Source organism: Pezoporus wallicus, unplaced genomic scaffold, assembly GCF_028554395.1.
Source record: "Pezoporus wallicus isolate ANWC-B61680 ecotype Strahan unplaced genomic scaffold, APGP_CSIRO_Pwel_v1 contig_8811, whole genome shotgun sequence".
Classification (NCBI taxonomy): Eukaryota; Metazoa; Chordata; class Aves; order Psittaciformes; family Psittacidae; genus Pezoporus; species Pezoporus wallicus.
This window is the reverse complement of record NW_026637786.1, coordinates 213,985-234,652: the sequence shown is the minus strand read 5'-3', so window position 1 is coordinate 234,652 and position 20,668 is coordinate 213,985. Positions and strand designations below refer to the sequence as shown.

The following is a 20,668-nucleotide window of genomic DNA, read 5'->3' as shown; positions in this document are numbered from 1 at the left end:
TGGTGGAGCTGAAACTGTTATTGGCACTGAGATTAATCTTGTATCAGATTATACACCGAAACCAGAAGAGCCTGGTATAAATAAGCACAAATCTTTGACTTGCACTTCATTACTCAAAATTCAGTAGCTTCCCTTCATCTTTATATAATAATCTTATTTTTTAAAGACAGTTCTTAAAAGTCAGTTGTGTATTTCACTTTTAGTTTCTACTAAAATATTGTTATATGCATAAAGCATGATTATTGAATGGTAATTCAATTTTTACTTTGGAATATAAGAGAAATAAGAGTCTGAGTCCAGAGGGGAATAAGGGTGGTGAATTCACAATGTAACTGCTTGAAATACTGTTTTGTAGACAGACTTTTCTGGTGCGCAACTTCATGCGTGCATCTGAAATTAGGAGCACAGCAACAATATGTTAAATTACGTTGTTTTACTGAATGAAACCTCAATTTTCAAACTGGAGTTTTAATTTTTTGTTTCCTTAGGAAGCTGCTTAAAGCCCAGTTTTAGTGCCCTTGCACATGTATAACTGTATGTAAGTGTGTTTGATATCCCCTCTGTTCTGATGGCACTGCTTTAGGAAGAAGCACAACTTAACTGTGAGAGAAACCTAGGAAATTAAAAGTGGCCTAAAATACAAGTGGCACTTTTCACTTCTTGAAAAGCAGGAAGTTACTCTGCTCTACCACAGATATTATGAACATCTTGTAATTAATCTCTTCTGTATTTGTTCTTGGATGTACTGAACCAAGGCTGGAATCTGTTCTGTTGGGATGTTTGCATGCTGTTTCTAGTATTGACCAAAAGGAGAACAATAGTTGGGCTGTGTTTTGTACCCTATTTCTTTCTTTTGTTCCCTCTTCCCACTCAGTTATTTGATTTTTAGACACTCAGCTCCTGCAGCCTGTACATATCTCAGCCCAAGATCTCAAAAACCCCTTCTTGTTCAAGCAGGGAGATGGCCAGAAGACTTTACTATGGGTTTCATCATACTGAGTCTTCTGGATCAGTGGTCTCTAAAATGGGGTAGGAAGGCAATCAGTTGGGGTGTGATCAGGGTGAAAATAAATCAAGTCATTATTTCATCCTTTTTTACTTTCTATTTTTGTGTATGTTTTCTGGTCATGATATGATTTAGCGTGAGGTGTCCCTGCCCATGGCAGGGGGGCTGGAACTAGATGATCTTAAGGTCCTCTCCAAACCTAATTATTCTATGATTCTATGATTCTATAATATATCAGTACAGTAGTACATGTGTAATATTTCAAAGTAAATATACATATATTGGGGGTGTGTTCTCAAAGTTTTGGACAGCAGCATTCTAGATGAGTATCACTGTACTTTGTGATACTCTTTATTTAGTCTGTCCTTTGATATGGGGAGAGAGAAGAGGTTAGTGTATTTTCCAGTATGAGGAGTCCACACACAGGATGTTCAAATCCTATTTCATGCATGTATTTCACAATTATATAGTATTTTGATTGAAGTGGGAATGTTTCATTGCTTTGTGTTGTGGAATATGTGATAATAAAGTAGTTCTGCTCTCGGAGAGGTAGCAAATACATGCAAAACTGTAGGATTCAGTGTTGATTTTCATTAATCTACAATTCTCCCTCAGGTTGTAGATCTTAGAAATGAAGAAATGTGTGCAAGCTTTTTTTTTTAAGTTTGCAGTTATTTGGCTATGTGCAGTATTGTTACTGGTGTTCCTCCTTACTCTGCATCTCTCACTGTTGTGTAGGTGTTACTACATGCCCTTTCCTGCTCAGAAGCTGTGCCCTAACACACGTTTGAGCCCAATGGGTGTGAGGGAAGGGGGATGCTTAACAAGCCTGTTTTCTACTTTCTCCTAGATACAAATTTGAACGTAAATCTTCAGTCTACCACACCTTGTTCACTGTGGTACCTAGTTGCTGGTTTTCAGACAACTTTCCTGTGATACAGACAGTTATTTTTTAAAATGCTTCAACATAAGAGGACTTGATGTATTTTCTGGAAAGTTGAAAACATGAAATAGAAACTAGCTGTCAAAATTTGAAAGGTATATCAAGGAAGACTTACTGTAATTAATTCTTTATTCATATTTTTGCAGATTCTGGTCCAAAATCAGAGTTTTGTTTAAGGCAAACTCGAACAGATGATGCGACTTTAATCTAGTATGACTTGCCTGCATGTATTTTCAAGTGCTCAAAGGGAATTCACATTTGATTATTTGCACCATAGTGCACTGCATAAAATATTCATGGAAGTGTCACTTTTCCATAGGTGGCACTCCAGGGCAAAGACAGGGACTTTGGACATTTTTAAAGTAATAAGTATGAAATGCAAGTTGAAAAAAACATATGCTGGTTGGTACTGGTGTCCTGCAGCTACTGGCAAATCATTTTTAGACCAGCAAAAAAATAGTAATACCTGTATTGGTTTTGACAGGGGTTCAGAGTTTACTAGCTAGGGCTACTGTAAGAAGTTTCTGCAGATAGAAGAGTGTGAGCGATTAAAAAGCATACTCTAAAACTCTACACTATAATTGCTAATCTGTTAAGATTTGTTATGTGTTGTTTTCAAATGCGTATCTGCTGGAGTAATATATGGTGTAGTTGTGTGAATTGATCTGAACCCTATAAAAGTTAAAATGTAGTTTCATTGGTGTCTTGGGAAACTGAATTTCTATTTTGAAGCTGTTGTATTAATAGAATAATCAACCTGTTTGCTCACAACCATGTTACTTGTTTTAAGTAAATACAGAGACAAACCTTAAAAGCTTGCCTTGGTAAACAGGGTTGGATACTGGGAACAAAGTGAAGAATGTACTGAAGAATGCATTTATATCTGGAATTTGATTATGTACTTTACACCAAATTTTACATGTTTTTTTATGCACAATAATATGGATATTTTGATATATTACTCTAAAAGTCGTTTTGCAAACGTGACCAAGAGTAACTGTCATATATTCACTGTGTTAAAAAATAAGTTTGTATGCTAACCAAGAGTTTCGTGGTTTTAATACAGCACAGAACAGGAAGGTCAGTAAATCTGGTGCAAGCTTCACAATTAAGAACTTTATTAAGGCCAAAAATAAAACTGCAGGATGTTGCGTGGCAATGTCAAGGAGGGAAATCAAGGAGAGAAGTCTTTCATTCGTCTGAAATGCTTAGCCTTACTAATTTTGCTTTGTTATAGGTATCTTTGAGGTCCTCAAAGTGATGCACGACTTGGGGGTGGAACTTGATGCGGACACATACACAGACTATGTTTTTAAAAGTTTTGCTGATAGTGAAACAGCCCGTGCCCAGCTGAAGGTGAGTTTACATTGAGGATTCATAAAAATGGCTATTGTATGGCTTGGTTTTCTGTGTTCTCTGTGAAGGCTTTAAACCTCAGTAATGCCTTAAACATGAACTTGGTCTTGAAATGACACCTGTTCAGGATATCTTTAGATATTAGTTTTGATTACTTTTGGAACAGTTCTTGCACTGATGGTTTGTTTGCCTTGTCTTCTGCTGCGTTCCTTTCTTCTTTTCAGAGATAACTGAAATACTTAGCTCAAGACTTACTAGCTTTCTGTTTCCTCAGGTGGAAAGCTAAATAAATTAATTACGTCCTTTTACTGAGAGTTAAAAGTATTACAGATGTTGCTGGTGGTTTTGTTTGTTTTATTTTATATTTTATATTTTTCTTAAATTTTTGGTAATTTTATCTCTTGCAATTGATTTCAATACAAAATCTGCATAATTTTTGATCAGTAGCAACTTACCTGGCTAGCCATGTAGATTTCTGTGGAGCAGCTTCTGTGTTCTCAGTGACTATTAATACAGACATGCCAATGCCCTTGCTAAGCATTTAAAAATATAAAGTATCAGGAAGTCTTCCCTGTGCCTACAGTGATTGATTGCTTTATCTCTAGAAAAATGGCTGCCTATTTGAAAGTCATGGGCTCTCTGTAGCAGAAATAAGATACGAAGCAGTAAATGGAAGACTGAACAATGTTCTCTCTCTGTGTAAGTATTTTTAATGTTGCTTGTTACTACGTACTTGGTAGCATTGATTGGTTGTAGCCTAGGAGATTTACATGTATTAAGATGGTGTGTAAAGATACGTGGGAAACTTGAGCACAGCTTTTATGTGAGGTCCTCTGTGATGAGACGTCAGACTGAAACTACCAGTTCTGGACAACATATCATGGTTAAATTATTTTTCAATATTGAGCCTGGCCATAAGATTTCTATACGTGATAGTTACAAATCACAGCTTTGCTGTGATTGTGTTGCAGTTACAATCCTTTTGTGCTTGGGTTAAGGAAACAATTTGCCTTGCAGACTGACTGTGAAGTTGTTGGAATGGGTTTTGTTTGCAGTGCCAGGTATAGCAGGATGGTGGTCTAACAATATGGCTCTGAGGTACTACAGAATTATTAATGAAAGAACCAGCTTTAAAGAACTGATCGACATTGAGTTAACCTGAGGGCACTCTGTGGGCCCTGGAAGTACGTGTATAAGTTTGATGGGTTAATTAGGTGATGAAGTTGGTTCTGATGCTCAGTGCTTCCAAATGTTAACACATGCCATTAGGACGGGATAATTTGCTTGATTAAGTAGGAATGTATGTTTCTTTTAAACATTAAAAAAGCTCTGTTTTTATTTGCCTAGTATACTGAGACAGTAATAAAAAACCTAAATTTGGACTAAATATAATACAAAAAGGTCTTTTTTTCTAACAGTTTTATGTGTCCGAGGCTCAGGGAAGAGCTTAACCAGTCTTTTATTGCAATTGTCATTAATTGTTTTATTTAACAAGTACAGGAATGTGTAGTCTATACACCATGACCCTGGGAAACCGTTGTGTTGAAAATGGGAAAATTGAGTGGTTATTAGTCAGTGATTTAATTTCTGTATTGGAGATTTATCAGTTAGTGAACCTTACCTTGTGCCATCATTTTTTTTGTTCTTATGACAAAAAAAAAAAAGAAAATAATGAAAAATGAACACCTTAAACAAATTTGAAGGGTTTTTTTTGATAGGGTGACTGGTTTGCAGCAACAAAATTTCTTCGGGAAGGTGAAATAGTTTTTCTGCGGGAGTAATTTGGTTTTGTATTTTTGTTGCTGTTTCTTCCCCTCCATGAGAAAGTAAATGCCCCCCTTCACACTCATTTTGCTTAACTGAAATAGTCAAGTTTTAACATGTTACAAAGCGCAAATCTGTGTGTGTCTGGTATATGGTAGATGTATATGATATCAAAAGTGTGATACCAGGCACATGTAGGCTGAATTCTGTGTTACTGTCATGAAATTAGTCTCGCATAGTGTACTATTTAGCTGTTGTCTTGTGTGTTGAATTTGAATCTTGTAGTGGTATTTCTATTTACAAAGGCTAGGGTTAATAATTCATGGAGACACACAAGATTTCTTTTGAACTTGAGCTTTAAAGGAAGCTACTCCTGTAAATAGTTTACCAAGCTGAAATGAATGCTAGTAAATCTAATTAGCACCTGAGTAATGATAAGGCACAGATATTAAACAGCTGATTTTTCCTTTTTTTTTCTTTTTTTTCTTTTTTTTTCTTTTTTTTTTTTTATTGACTTGGCTCCTTTTGCAGTATTACAAAGAGGGGAAAAATAGATGCAGTATGGAAAATAGTTGAAGATTGTCTCATCAGTGTAGCCAGGGGAGGCGAAGGTTGGTTATTAATGCTGGTTGCTATCTACGTGTATTGATTCAGCTTCTCATGCCTTATAATGTATAGATTTCTGCAACTGACAAGATGAAAACTACGAAGCATCAGTTGAGGAATCTGGCCGCATAAGGCGGCATACATGAGAGCTGCTTTTTCCCTTTATCACACCGTTCCATTCCACTTCATTGTCAGCCCCTTGATTTTCTCAGACTTGTTTGTTGCTAAGGAAACCAGGTTGCCGATTGTCAGCAGCAGCTGAGCATACTAAGATGCTTTTCTGCTCATCTTTTTATGAGCAAAAAGTTTAATATACCACTGAGGAAAGGTTGGTATTGAGAGTTTCTTGAAACCAACTTTACCTGAGATTTTCAAATTAAAATAAACATTCCAGCATTTAAAACTTTGAATTTTCTAAATGCCTGGAGTTGGTTTAAGGAGTGGTTTTAGCATCTTGGTCCTGCCTTTTATTTCCCCTGTTCCTGTATAGCTGGTGCTTTTATTTCAGTTCTTTCCTATCATATACCATACTGCTGCCCTTGATGAAAGGGCCCAGAGCATTCAGGTTGAATCTATCATGATAGTAAAGTCAGACGATAATAACTTCATACAGGACTTACATGCATCTACTACTGTATTTTCTTTCCTTGCTGGAGTATGGTGCTGAAATGAGAGACAGCAATTCTAGAGGAAGAAGGTAGACCATTTTGGACTATCTAGCCAAGCAATGATATAAGGATGAGGACATAGGGCATAACTGTAAATGACCTCTCGGGGCCATCTACTTTTAAGTAATATTACAGTTTCCTTAGCGTTTTGGTTAGGATTGTTTGGGGGTTGTTTTCTTTTTGGAGCATAATACTTTCTTCAGTCTTACACTCTTTTTACAGGTAAGATGCTTACTCCAATTACTAACTTGTATAAAAGACTAATGTATTAACTATTGGCATTGAAGGCAATAAAAAGGGGAAAATTTCGCATTTAGAATATTTGATCCCTTTTGAAATGGAACAGATTTAGAGCTGATAAAGCCAGGACAGTTTCAAATCCCCTGGTGTTTGAAATTTTGGCTTACAAATGTTTACCCAGCATTTCCTCTGAACTAACAACATAGTTCTCCTGAGGATACCCTATTTACATGACCTACTCAGTTGTGGCACTCCAGGAATTAACTGTTTTTGTACAATGACTACTTAGAAACATTTCTTTCATTTACAGTGACTTCAGCAAGCACGCCTCATATTGATATTCGTCAGATCAGGAACAGCCTCAGTTTGGGTTTTAAAAGGTAAGGTTGCTATATAATGGCTCAATTTTCCTGTAGCAGAGTTCCTTGTCTTTTTTTGCCTTGTTGAACGCAGGTCTGTGCAGTCTTCCCCACGGTCCATGTTTGAACTTTGAAAAGTATGGTTCCAGGTGTAGCAGATCTGAGGGATGTCTTTGTTCCTCTCTGCTCTCCCTGGTTTCCTTGCCTTTGCTATATATGAGCATACCTTTGAAGTATTACTTATACACTAGATTAAAAAGAACTTGACTGTTCTTGTTTGTTCTGTGGTATTTGACGGTATATAAACTTCTCAGGGTAGTAAACATCTGGGGTTTATTTTTATTCACTATTTTTGTTTATAAACTGCTATGCTAATGTAAGATTTCCCTAAAGATTATTACTAGTAACCATTAAAGCAAATGGGTTCTTAATGATGATGAAATACCAGTCGGAGCCAGGCATATTCTACATCTGATAGCTTTCTGTGCCCTCTGGGTTAATATGACTCCTGAACACTCACATTGAATGCCAACTATTGTGCTACAATTGTCATGACTTTATATTCACAGCCATATGGTCCTGTTTTGCAAGGAGAGTTCCTTGCTAGCTTGCGTAAGTTTAAGAGAGCCCTGCCGGTGTATGTGGATTAGTGAGCATTTCTATCATTCACTCTTTGCCTCTGGTAAACATTTAGAACTGTGAATGAGGGTTTTTTTGCAGTGCACCTGCACTGCTGGGTACTAGAAAGCTCACTTAATATCACTCAGGACCAGAGCCTGAAGGCTGGTTTTGTTCACCAAGTCATCTCCTAAAGTTCTGTAATGGCTATGAGATATAGCTATGTTTAAGTTGGAGATTAATAAAGCATACCAGGTGAATATGAGCAAAATGATTTCCTAGTATATTGTAAGTTATGTCTAGCTGATCCTGCTCTACTATGAGAAGAGGATGAAAAAAAGCAAACCAGTGTCTAAACTGAGTCAGCTAACTAAGCCGTAACGGGCCTTGACGTCCAAGAGATAAAAAAATAATGTTTTAGATCCAACAGAGTTCTTCATTTCAGTAATTAGCCCCAGAATTGTCCATTTCCAATGTATTAATGAACAGATTTTTGGAACACATTTTCTTTACAAGTACAGATGAATATTCAGTAGAAGTAGAACTTGTGGTGGGAGGGAAGCCATGCCAATGGTTACTGCACATAACCAATGCTATCACGAAATACCCCTGCCACTGGGGTGCAGGTGGTAAGGGTGCGATTTGAAGTGTTTTTAAATTGTCATCAACTTGTATTGTGAAAACTACCTGCTGAAGAATCGTGTTCTCTTCAAGTGAAACAATTACTCTTGTGAGTGGTAGAACAGTTACTAGTGGTGTGATTTCAATAGTTATTGGACATTTGGGCAAAAAGCTTGGAATTCTGAGGAAAATTCAGGTTGGGGTTTTCTTGGTGGGTTTTCTGGTTTTGGGTTGGGTTTTTTGGTTGAGTTTTTGTGTGTGTTTTGGTGTGTTGTTTTTTTTTGTGGTGTTTGTTTTTTTAGTTTGGTGTTTTGGTTTGTTTACTTGCTTTTTAATTTATTTTTCCTTTAACATTAATCTCTCTTTTGCCTTCATTTCTACTTGGCTTCAGAAGCGATGTACGAGGTTGGCTGTGCCCAGGTTTCACCCTTACATTGTTTCTGAAAGCATGCCAATTCAGTGTTTCCTTTTCTATTTTAAACGTAATGGCTAGACCAGCCTGAAAATGAAGCTTGAGGATATGATAGGATAGAAGAAAAAAAATATGTATACCTTTTGTAAAGACTGAAGGAAAATTTTATGACTAAATGCAGGTCTTGAATGTTCAAATGAGTGGAGTTTAGGACTGACATACAAAAGTACAGGGTATGGACACCAGGGATGCAGGAACAGTGTCTGTGGCAGACTAGTTTATGGATTTCTTTAGAAGCTGCTCTTCTCTAGTAACTGCTTCGAAGTATTCCCATTCTGTCTGCCTGATGTACCATTACTATTTCAGAGTCGAGTACTTTAGGAAATTGATGCATTTGATATCTGCAGTTCATTGTCATGCTGTCAGTAGTGGAGTGAGTTCACCTATGAAAGCTTAACTAACCTCATAGATAGCATATTTCCCCCCACTGCCCTGTGTGGACCTGCATGTGACTCATTTTCAAATACAAGTGGCAGTTGCACAGAAAGAATTAATGTTTCACAGGCTTAAACCTCCTAAATAAAATCCTAAACTTCTCTGAATGCTGTCAAGTTTCTATGCAGCTGTTCAGACTGACATCTTATTTTGCCCAAATGAGAATTAGAGGAAGATAAAATAAGGTTGTATGGGTTTGATCTTTTAGCCTTGTCTAGGTTAATGCTGCTTTATAGTTTTTGAAAAGTTATAGCTTCTAGCCAGAATTGTTATGTTCTTCAAATTATAGGAATTTGTCAAGGTTTTTGTACTTCAGTGAACTGTTTAACATTCTAACACATTGGGGTTATACTTCAGTGAACTGGTTAACGTTTGATCTTTGGTTGTAACCTGATGACAGTCAGAGAAGTGCTCACCTTCAAATTCTGTCCTGTTCTATGAGGGGAGAAATTTGAGTTCTTCTGTGTTTTGTTTTCTGTTTTTTAAAACATTATTTATTTATCTCACTATAATAAACATACCTTAAGAGATTTGATTACTTTTCTTTGCGTGATATAAATGTATTTATAGCTGTCTGTACTAACTTGTCTGTACTAAAAAATTAATGTTGAGGAGTCTTAGATTTTTGCCCTAGCAAATATGACCTATCGAGTGCTATGTAAAGTGTGACTTGTTTGAGCAAAGCTTATCTTGATATGCTAAATAGAATGAAATATAAAATAAGAAAGTACAATTAGGATATGTTAAAAGATTGGACTAAAGATGAAACTAAAATATATTTATTGTAGTCTTAGCTGTTTGGATTGCTGCATTATTTTAAATTATTTAGCAGAAACTGTGACTGTAGTATAGTAAAAAGTAGTATGTTTATTCTGTGCAAAGTTGGTTTAAGCAATATGTGGCAATGACTATTTTTATTGATATAATTCGTTAATTTATCATAGTTCTAATTACAATGCCTTATTAAAGATTCTCAGTGTAAGTTACCTTTAAAAAAAGAGATACAAGAGTAAAAATCATTTTATTGCTTTTAATTTGTTATCCTTTGCTGCCCTCTTCAGCTCAGATGATGTACAGCTCTGGAGCAAGGTAAGCGGAGACGGTAATGCTTTAAATAAAATCTAGTTCTTTAGACGTTGCATTTTTATGATGCATTTCTGTAAATCTGAATTCTGAGCCCCATAACTGTGGGCCTGATCAATGTGAGCAAGACTTTTGTCAATGGTAGATTGTACAACAGTATGAAAAGGAGTTTTCAAATTGGACAGCTAAGTGTAATTGTAAAACATCAAATACGGTGTTACCATGTAGTGTAGTTTATGCTACTTCAGTTTCTAGATCAGTGTTGTCATCACTGAAGGTAGTATGTAGTTGTAGATTCTGGAACAAAGTCTGACGTGATTGTGCAGTCTGGCTGCTTCATTTCCTTCTGTGTCTTCCCTACACTTTTTTCCTATCCCCACAGTAGAACTAATAAAATAATAAAGTGTAACTAGAATTCTAAAGCTTTTGATACATAACTTAAAACACTGAATGCAAAGCCAGGTAAAAAGAATTACCTGGTGAATTCAAGGGGAAACGACTGTTCTTTTGCCCTCTCTGATATGGGCTCCATTAGAAAGACACTGTCATATAACTTGGTCAGTAAATTTTGATGAGCACTAGAACAGAGATGTTGACAGATATGGCCTGAGATGTGATTACAGAATTTTGAATTTTGGGAAGGGTTTCACTGTGCCTTTTGTCTTCTTTTTTTCCTTTGATTCTGTACCTGCTGTCTAATAAACTGGTACATGACTTGCAGTATGGTTTCTAAATTTTGCAAAGAAATCTTGGAATGAAATAAAATTTGTAGTTGGGAAAGTCACTGATTAATGATTCGTTTAAATTGGGTACAGCTTGTGAGATGATGGTTTTTTTTTGTCATTTCCTACTTTTTTGTGTTGCATGAAGATTACAGTGAGAGGATGGTTTTGTCCGCTGCATCTGTCTTTTGCATTTAAAAGGTGCAAAGGGAAGGTGGGGAGAGAGGAAAAAGGCATTTCTTATCACTCCTATTACAAAATTAATTTCTAAGGACAGTCAGAGGACTGAAGGAGTGCTTGTCTGCACAAGAAGTTGTATCTAGAGTTTCTTCTGCTGTTCTCCAAAGTGGAAGAAGATTTTGTTATCTTCACTAAATTTATGAGTAAATATATGTAGTGACATTCTAAAATGAGAAATGCTAACTCGGGAAAGAAGTAGGTACTTAGCTTTAGAGATAATATCACCCATTTACATGGATTGTTCTCTGTTACCCATCCTTTTTGGCATTTTCTGAGATTTGATTCAGAAGGAAAACTGTTAACATGACTTTCTTTGATTTTATTGTATTGTCTTGATTTGTCATAGGGCAAAAGAGCAGAAGAAAACTGTAGTTTAACTCTGCACAGTATCGTTGGTGTTGGTAGAATGAGAAGTGATAGTCACAGTATTCCATTGCACATTTGATATTTTCTGGCTTTATCCATTTTCATTAACAATTATCATTGCTTGAAACACAGCACTTTGACAGCAATATTCTTTAAATACTTAAAATCTCTGATTTTATCTAGAGATGATGTAATTTCCTTAAGAATAGTCAGACAGCTTTTTGAAGTGCTGTAGTTTAGGTTAAAGTATTTGTACGTAGGATGTGGGGGCTTTGGGGTAAATGCTTCTCTTCTGATAAAGTAAAATGTATGTGGTCCTTCAGTTTGTATGACTGATGGAATGTGGGCTAAATTTAGTCCAATTAATTTTATGGATGCATATTTTGTCAGCCAAAATTGCACTTATTTACCATAGCTGTACTAGTTAAATGTAGCAGAGCATGATAAATGGTGTTCCTCTATTTTCTTTATGTATTTGGTTCATTCAAAATAAATTAAAAAAAAAAAAAGAAAAAGAAAGCCTTATGGACCAATTTCAGCCTTTCAATAAATTGGAAAATAATTGTAGCATCTCCGGGGGTGACACTGTTTATACTACTTGCTTTAAGCAATGTTTTACAGTAGCTAACTTTCTATAGAACAATACAGAAACAGAATACTAGAGTGTCTGTCTTGCTGCCATACCTCAGAAAGCATTTTGCTTGCAATATTTTCTCAAGAAAAACCTATTATTTACAAAAAAACCCTTTTGTATTTCTTAGGGAATTACTATGATGTGGTAAAGAATAATACTTTAACAGAGAAATGCTTTATTATTTTGAGAATTCAATTTCAGATACTATTTGTCCTTGCTTGCTTCTTTTGGCTGCAATGTACGATTATTCTGTCTTACCAGATAACAGAAGTGTTGTACAAGGATGAACGTTATTGCCTGATGCCTGCAGCAGGACCAACTGGTAGAGTTTCAATTTCTGTGATTGTAACTTATCCACAAATCCGTTCTTCTGTGTAATGATGGGTTTGAGGGATTACAACAGTAAACACTGATTGCTTCTTTTTGAAAGTGAAATTTGAAAACATGTTGGGTAAAATCCTGATTCGAATAATCAGAGCATATTTTGTGAGATCCATAAGATCTTTTTTTAGAGGCAAATCTTGCGGATAGTGATTTATTTTTTCTAAATTTATGGACCAAAAGAGATTTAGAATAGACACAGGATCAGTGCTTATATACTTAGGAAAAAAAAAGGGAAAAGGTGGCAGTCTTTCAACTTAGTTTCCCCTTTAGCAGCTCGTCTGATTTCATGAAAGGAAATAGTACTTAACATCCCAAATCTTCTAGTTTGAAATAAGTATATCATTTTATATAATCTGTTTTCTTTTTAAAGGGGGGGGGGGTGTGTGTGTCCCTCTTGTCAAGGCCAGAGGGGCAAGGGCATTTGGTGAAAGCTAACCTTTGAGGAGACAATAATTGATGCTGTTCCTATTCTTGGCAACAAGACCCCATGTATTTTTACACTATCATAGATAATAAACTTAGCACTATTGCTAAAATCTGTTAATCTTGATTTTCATTGGCTAATAGGCAGCTTCTTCAGTATTAGCTGACCTAATGTTTAAAACATTTTTTTATGTTCTTATATTAATATTACTATACTTAGTGTGGCTTAGTAATGGAATATCATGCATAAAATGTACAGAATAAATATGCAAAGCATTAGAAAACTGTTCCTTCTTTTGAGCAATGACAAAATATTTGTGGCAACTATTTGGGGTAGCGGGCAGGAAAGGGGGGGAAGGCCTTGGGCAGTACCACTTCTGTCACACAGTAGTGGAAAAAATAGATTGAAGTAAGATTCTGTACTGAAAAGCTGTCACTAGGTCTGAAAATAATTAATATTCCTTTCACTCACCAGTTAGATATGTGCTCCCAAACCACATAATCTCTATGCCTCAGTGATCATTGTTGCCATTCCAGAGCCTCTCATCAGGGTGACATCTCACACCAAAATGATTTCTTATAAATTAATCTTGATAACATGACAGTCTCAGTAATTTTAGTGGAATGCTTTCTCTTGTTTTTTTCCACAGAAGCTGTTGGCTATTTTCTTTATCACTTGATTGACAGCATGAGTGACTCAGAGGTACAGGCCAAGGAGGAGCGTTTGAGACAATACTTCCATCAGCTGAAGAAGATGGTACCATTTCATTTTTTGCTACATAATGCCTGTCCTGCCTGACATGTATCTATTAGATTTGAAATTGCTGCTTTTAAGTACAACCAGACCACTTCTCAATGACATGCAAGAGCTGGAGACTTGAATTACGTCTGAGATAATTTCTGTTAGACAAATTTCACTTCGGTTGTGTTTCAAAACTCATATAATTTTTTCCCCACCTCTTGGTACAGAATATAGTTATCCCTACAACCCACTACAGCGGCATTTGCAGACTGCTGGACTCCTCTCAAGTTCCTGAATTAATTAAGGTCTGTGGCTCTATAGCAATTATTTTGAAGCTAAAAAAACTGTACTCTGTAACTGTATTCTCCTTTGCAAAATAAATATTGTTATGCAGTGATTATGTGTAAGGCTTTTAACCTTTCCAAGATTTTTCACTGTGGAAGCTGTTTTCATTTCATATGTGAAAAGGATACATTTAATAAGTGCTTTTTCAAGTCAGTGTATTAATGCTGTAGAATACAGCTTTTTTTTTTCACATTGCAATTATATAATTAACTTTAACATTTTTAGCATAATATGCGTAAGGATTGAACTTTTTTTAGGGGAAATTTGTGATATCTTTGTCTTGCTGTGTTTTAGGATGCAAGATTACTGACTCATAAAAAAATCCTGTCTACAGACAACATTCCAGAAGTACGTAAATTCACACATAGCCGTGCTTGTTCTTCCTGTAATAACAATGTTTGGATATGGGTTTTTAGATGAAGTGTAATCACTAGCTTTCAGATCATGGAAGTATATTAGTGTTATTTAAATCTACCATTTGAAGTTCAGAGGTTACTTTCCAGGGTAGGAGTAGAGGCTATCCAGATTTTCATATAGGCCTGATACTTGACCTTGGAGTTGGCTGAGGCTTCATGCCTCAGTTTCCCTGTCTAGTATATATTTTTTTGAAAGTTCTAGTTAGTTAACAGTGGTGGTGTGAGGCTTAATTCATGCTTGTAAATTACAGTGATCCAGTTGAGTGGCAGGAACCATATAAATCCATACTGCTTCTAATGGTGGAGTGTCAAGCCTTTACATCTCTGATCTGAGCAGAGTGGAGATGGAAAAAGAAACAGGCTTCTATTCCCTGCTTCCCTGAACACAAAGAACCGAGTACAAGAGAAATAGTAATGTTGACCTTTGTAGATATGCTACTTCAGGTTTTTTTTTACTGCATTCTGAGTCAAATCTTCAATTAGTATGTGCTATTTAAACAGATAAAAGCACCTTAAATGATTAAAAAATTTCTTAAGAGTATGAAAGAAGAGGATTATTTTGTCTGTCTTTTATTAAAGTGATCCGACAAGTTGTTCAGGGAATGGTGTTTTTGCAATTGACATTCTTTCTGTTACTTCCATTTAGAGTGCTAAACCTGACGTGTCTGCTTTGGAGAAGAAACTAGAAAAGCAGAAAGCTGAAAACCAGCCTATTACAGATGTCTTGAAACAACTCATACATGCTCTTTGTGAAGAAGAGGTATCTTAAGCAATGCAGAGATAATTGGAAACACATAGCTATATTTTTAAAGGGACATAAATGACTGTATTATGGAAAGACATAGTTAAGCAAAGACAAGTGCAGTGCTTCAGGTTTCATGGTTTGATGCTTATAAATCAAACATAAGTGCAAAAAGCAATTAAATCAAAAGGTTAACTAATTTCAGCAACACCTTGAATGGCATGTTTTGGGGTTGCTGAAGTTTGTTTACAATAATCTGCAAAGTGAATGATAGTAACAGCTGTGATAGGTTTATCATACATGCCAAATGTCCTTTCAAGCCATGGCTCCGGTCTCTTATATCTAGATTGTCAAGCAACTGATACATGCACTAGTCATTTGCAATTCAAATATTACTAGGTTGTTAATGCAGGGATTGAAATTCCATTTTCCTGCAGGAGGAAAGCTCTTCTGAGATAAAGGGTCTCTTGCCTTCATTCGGCAGGCGTCCAGCTGTAGTTTACATTCATTTAGTGTGTGTCTGTAATTTGTGGGGTATCACCACACTTTTATTCAGTTTCTCGTTCAGTATGATCCTGCCTATAAAGCCGTATATATAGGAACAGTAACAGTCGTGCAGATGATAGCACAATATTCTGTGTTCCTAAGTATACAATTTAGAAAGAGTGATTCTCAACTATCTGTCTCTACAGTTTTGCTTGTGAAATAAGACTAGAAGCAAACACCCATTGCAAGTTCAGAGTGGTGAAAAGTATGAATAGGAAAGCAGGAAAAAAATAAGCTTCCTATGGGATCATTAAGTAGTTTCTTACTCTTTAGAAAGTAGTTTTGTTATCTGTTTGGCAATGTGCCAGGTGAAAGTTGTTATGAATTCCAAATAAATAAGAACTGGTTTAAAATCTGGGTCAGTCGTTTTACGGTGTCTGTCTGGATTTAAAAAAAAAAAGTCTTAGATTAAAACATGCTAGAAATACAAAGCAAGAAAATTTCTTTAGAAATCTATCAAAAGAATCTAAAAGGTATTTTAGAAAAATATTAATTTCTGCAAAATAACTTTCGCTCTTAGGATTTCTTATTTGTTAAAGCAGTGTGTTCTCAAATGTGATCTTGTGCTACTAAAAGCACTAAAGCGGCCACGTAACTGCACACTGAACATAGAAGAATCATAATGTCATACTGACTTTTCCTCTAGTTCACATCTTTGCTTTGTTCCTTTTTTAGAATATGCAAAAAGCCCTTGAAGTGAAAGCCAAATACGAACCGGACATGGTTGTCGGTGGCTATGCAGCCTTAATAAATTTGTGCTGTCGACATGATAATGTAGAAGAGGCAATGAACCTGAAAGAAAAAGTGTAAGTACACCGGCACTGAAACATGTCACAGAGATTTATGCTGATACACAGACCTTGTTGAATTAAGTAGGTTGAGTATTAACCCCCTCATCCATTTTTAATTAGTTCTCCCCACCAATGTATGTGCATTTAAAAGAGTCATGGGTGTGGTTTTTTGAAACAAAAAATTTGCTTTGTATAATTGAACATCAGAAACAGCTACTTTGTAGGGTCAGTAATTATTATTTTATTCTTTTTTTAAGGCAAATTGCTATGTAGGGTCTGGTTTGGTTTTATTTTAAATGTACCTCGTGCCTATATTGAAGCTTGGCTGAATTTAGGGGGGGAAAGGTACCTGCGTTGTGTCCTAGAAAGCACCTAGAATGTGTTTAAAATACACTGCACCTATATTGCCTTTAGATTAACAGTGTTTGAGTGACATTATTTTAAAACTGTCAACAAAGATTCTACTTAAAATTTTTCATCTTCAGAGCTTTGTATCTTGGCCATAAAAATTAGCTCCCAGCTAAAACATGCTATGTGTGTGCATTATCCGGGAGCAAATTCTTGCAGATCGTATTTCTATTTGCTCCTTTCCCTTTTTCCCTTAAAAGCCTCCTTCCAGTCTGATGCTGCAGTGGATATAGAACAAGTTTTGTGCTACTTTTCTCTCTCTTGTATTCACTCACGAAGTATTTGCTCTGGGTTTACACTAGGTCAGCAATCGGGTGCTCATTAAACCTTGTTAGTCTTTGAAATTATGTGAAATGATTGTGCTATGAATATCAAGAGATTTGCCCCTCTGCAAATAATGGTAGTGTATTGGGTTTGACTGTCCTACTGCCCTGGCACAGCCCCATAGTGGGTGCGCATGAAGTAAAATTGAGTCTTCTAGTGGAGCTTCCCTGCAGTAGGGTGTTTTCATTGATCTGTCTCGCATGCAGCATAATATTGCTAAGGAGTGACTCTTTGACTTGTTACAAAGAGAAACAACAGTGAAGGAATGAATTTGAAAACTTCCAGAAAAAAGAAAGCAAACACATAGCAGAAACTTCAAAGTAGTAGCTTTTAACTTGTTACTGTAGGTAAATAGCCTCTTCACACCAAAGAATGGGGTCCTGCCTGAGCCATGTGGACTGAGTTTTCTTCCTGGGCTTCTGGGAAATACCCTGTTTCATGCAATAGCTACCAAATAATTAAACCATTTGGTTTTTTAAAATACAACTGTCGGGTTTTGGGGGTGGAAAGGTGTGTGGATAGTATTTTTAAATAATGTCCTAATGGTGCGTCTTTTAAAGTCTTACCAGATTTTCCCCTTAACACTTCTGTAAATTTTAGCTCTCAGTGCTGTTGTTTTGAAAATAAATCTTTAAGCTGAATCCATGAAATGTGAACTTCTGTTAATACAATTCTTAATGTCTTAATTTCTAGCTTCCCTAAGAATTCACCTGTTGCTCTCGACACTCAAAAGTACATAGCGCTGGTAGAAGTCTTAGGAAAGCATGGTAGAGTAGAAGGTAATCCATTTGCTTTTATTGTGTGTTTCTGCTATATAATAAAGGTATCTTGCCTGAAGAATAAAAATGTGAGTTGATATTAATGGTATATCATGTCCTGAAAAGTGCTTGAACATTTTGCATACAAATTTGCATGTGAATTCAACCAGAGATGCTTGGACAGTGCAGGCCATTAGTTTTAATGGATTGGCAAGCTTGTCATTTACATTTGCACAGCTCAGTGCTTTTTGCATTTCTGCAGCTAGTTTTTATTAGCATTGCTGTTTGGATTGAGTTTGAAGATCATGACTTATGGCACAAATTGCGTATGTGCCTAGACTAATGGCTTTGTTTTTGCTTAAGAAGGTCTGAAGGCTGAACATAAAACCTATAAACATAACCTTCTCATAAGAGCCAAGTACTGCAAAAAATCATTTAACTTTTTATAAGGTATATATTTTTCTGTTAGTATTCTTTTATGTGTTTGTTACTGAATTTAGAGTCAGATCTGTCAAACTGCCTGGAAATCTTGGCTTTTAATGAGTGTTCTGCAAACTGCCTATTTTGTATTTCTAGGTGTTTGCATTAAGCTGTTAGCTCTTTAATTTCTGTAATTTAGTCTAATATAATTCTGTAATTTACATGATTTGGTTGATCTTTAGAAGAACTGTAGGCTGTCATCTATTTTAAAAGGTGATTCTGAACATTGAGTTCTATGATTTTGTAGACGTCTTAACACCATAAAAGCGTGGTCCAAGCCTAGACACAAAAGGTTGTATTTTTATATAAAAACCCTAAACAATAACATTAAAAAGCAAATGCTTTTTTTTTTTTCCTTGTAAGATCTTTCTTTGGAATTTGTCTTGGCCTCTTACTAAGCTTACTGTGAGAAAATAATAAACAAAATCATAATAAATCAGATTGTGACCACCTCTACATTAAAGCAGCTTGAAAAGATTAGCTTGCTTACAAGAGCATAAATGTCCTCAGAAAATAAAACAGTTCATAAATGTAGCCAAATGTAAAGTGGTCAAAACATTCCCTCTGTGCAATAATTAAGAACATTATAAAAATGCACTTATTCCATATACCAAAATGTTTATTTCTGCCTTACTAATGAAGCGTAATGAACCTAATGTTTTAACATGCAGTCTGTTAGAAAGCTTTCATTGGCTCTCCTTGGCTAATTAGTATCGACACAGCAAACAGGCCCTATCGGTATCAGACCATTAGTCTGGCTGTATATACAGTGTAAACATATCTTTATTATCTGGCCTCGTGACAAGCCATCTGCTGAAGAAACAATGGAGTGATTTAGCAGATGTTAGCATCGAACGATAAAAGCATCCATTTAGTAGAATCTTGCAGCTATAGGGCAGACTGTACAGGGTTACGTGGTGCAGAGTGGGCACGCAGTTCCTATCTATAATTTGTAGTCAAAGTTGCAGCAAAATGATAAAACCATGCTATTGTGGATTTATAATTGTAGTCTCGTTTAGAAATGCAAGTAGTAATTAACTTGAAATCGGCATTATACGCCAGAATTTGCATTCCTGCTGGGTTTGAAATGCTGTTTTAATAGCAGTTTGTTTTCCCTACATGAAATTACCTAAGGGTCTTTTGTGTTGTTTCATTGTAGATGCTATTAACGTTCTAACGGAGATGAAAGAGAAGGATGTTCCTATCTCAGACAGAACAGTTGCATCTTTTTTCCGCATCCTTAATGCCGCTGCCTTGCGAGGTGAAGTTGAAACAGTGAATCGATTACATGAGACCATTGTGAACCTGGGGCTGGCAGAGACTGCTGCCCTTCATTCCCCTCTGATTACAGTTCACCTTGAAAAGTAAGCTATGGTTGGGTTTCAGATGAAACAAGTTATGTATTTGTGTTATATGACCTGTGTGTGCTATGCACAGCTGCACATACATGTTTGAAAGTGCTTCTGCACGTAAAAATGAAATCACATGCATGCACATAAGGTACTGAAGTGATTTAGGAAGAGTAACAAATGCATATGTTTTAGATAAGTATTTTCATCAGTTATACATCACATCATGGCTCTGGGAGCAGCAGCTGTGTTTTATGTACACATCAGGAATGAAGTGGCTATATATTGGATTATTCTTATAATAGTTGGTTCTAAAGTCTGTCTGACAAGGTAGCTATTCAGAGCATGATAGGTGTAGCCTCAGCTCTTGTGGCTAAGTGGCATGCGTTTTCCCATCAAAACAACGTTATTTTGCTGTGCCCTCCAGTACATCTCAGGTGAGTTGAAGGGCGGTTGTCGAACACTGAAATATTTTTAATTCACATGACTGAAATAATTTGATGTTACTGCCATGCTACTGAATTTAAAATTCGGAGAGAGTACCGTTTTATTTGGTTTGGGGTTTTTTCTTTTCCGTATGTACTTTTCATACCTTTCAATAGCGAGAAGGAAGTTTATACATTCATTCTGTCAGGAAGTAATTCCATGCGTCATGTTCCTTTGCGTAAATTTTCATTATGAGGTGTAAGCTATTTGAATGAATGTACGTATGAAGTACGTAACAATTTCTTACTAAAACTGAGCCAAGAGTCCCTTTTCACTTCCTTTACCATATGCACAATCCTTCTATTTTTTTTTCTTACGTTATTTATGCAGTTGCTGGATTT

The 20,668-nt window shown here is 36.0% G+C and overlaps 1 protein-coding gene across 2 annotated transcripts in view; it reads left to right on the top strand.

Moving 5' to 3' along the window:
- LRPPRC (leucine rich pentatricopeptide repeat containing) overlaps positions 1 to 20,668 on the top strand; it is a 91,040-nt gene that overhangs the window by 23,512 nt on the left and 46,860 nt on the right. For both annotated transcript variants that reach the window (XM_057407502.1, XM_057407501.1), the window contains exons 12-23: positions 3,187 to 3,305; positions 3,911 to 4,004; positions 6,894 to 6,963; positions 10,150 to 10,177; positions 12,395 to 12,455; positions 13,591 to 13,697; positions 13,910 to 13,987; positions 14,322 to 14,375; positions 15,090 to 15,203; positions 16,407 to 16,537; positions 17,948 to 18,033; positions 19,652 to 19,856. In XM_057407502.1, the coding sequence (XP_057263485.1) occupies positions 3,187 to 3,305; positions 3,911 to 4,004; positions 6,894 to 6,963; positions 10,150 to 10,177; positions 12,395 to 12,455; positions 13,591 to 13,697; positions 13,910 to 13,987; positions 14,322 to 14,375; positions 15,090 to 15,203; positions 16,407 to 16,537; positions 17,948 to 18,033; positions 19,652 to 19,856 (1,147 nt within the window). The remainder of the gene's footprint in view (positions 1 to 3,186; positions 3,306 to 3,910; positions 4,005 to 6,893; positions 6,964 to 10,149; positions 10,178 to 12,394; positions 12,456 to 13,590; positions 13,698 to 13,909; positions 13,988 to 14,321; positions 14,376 to 15,089; positions 15,204 to 16,406; positions 16,538 to 17,947; positions 18,034 to 19,651; positions 19,857 to 20,668) is intronic.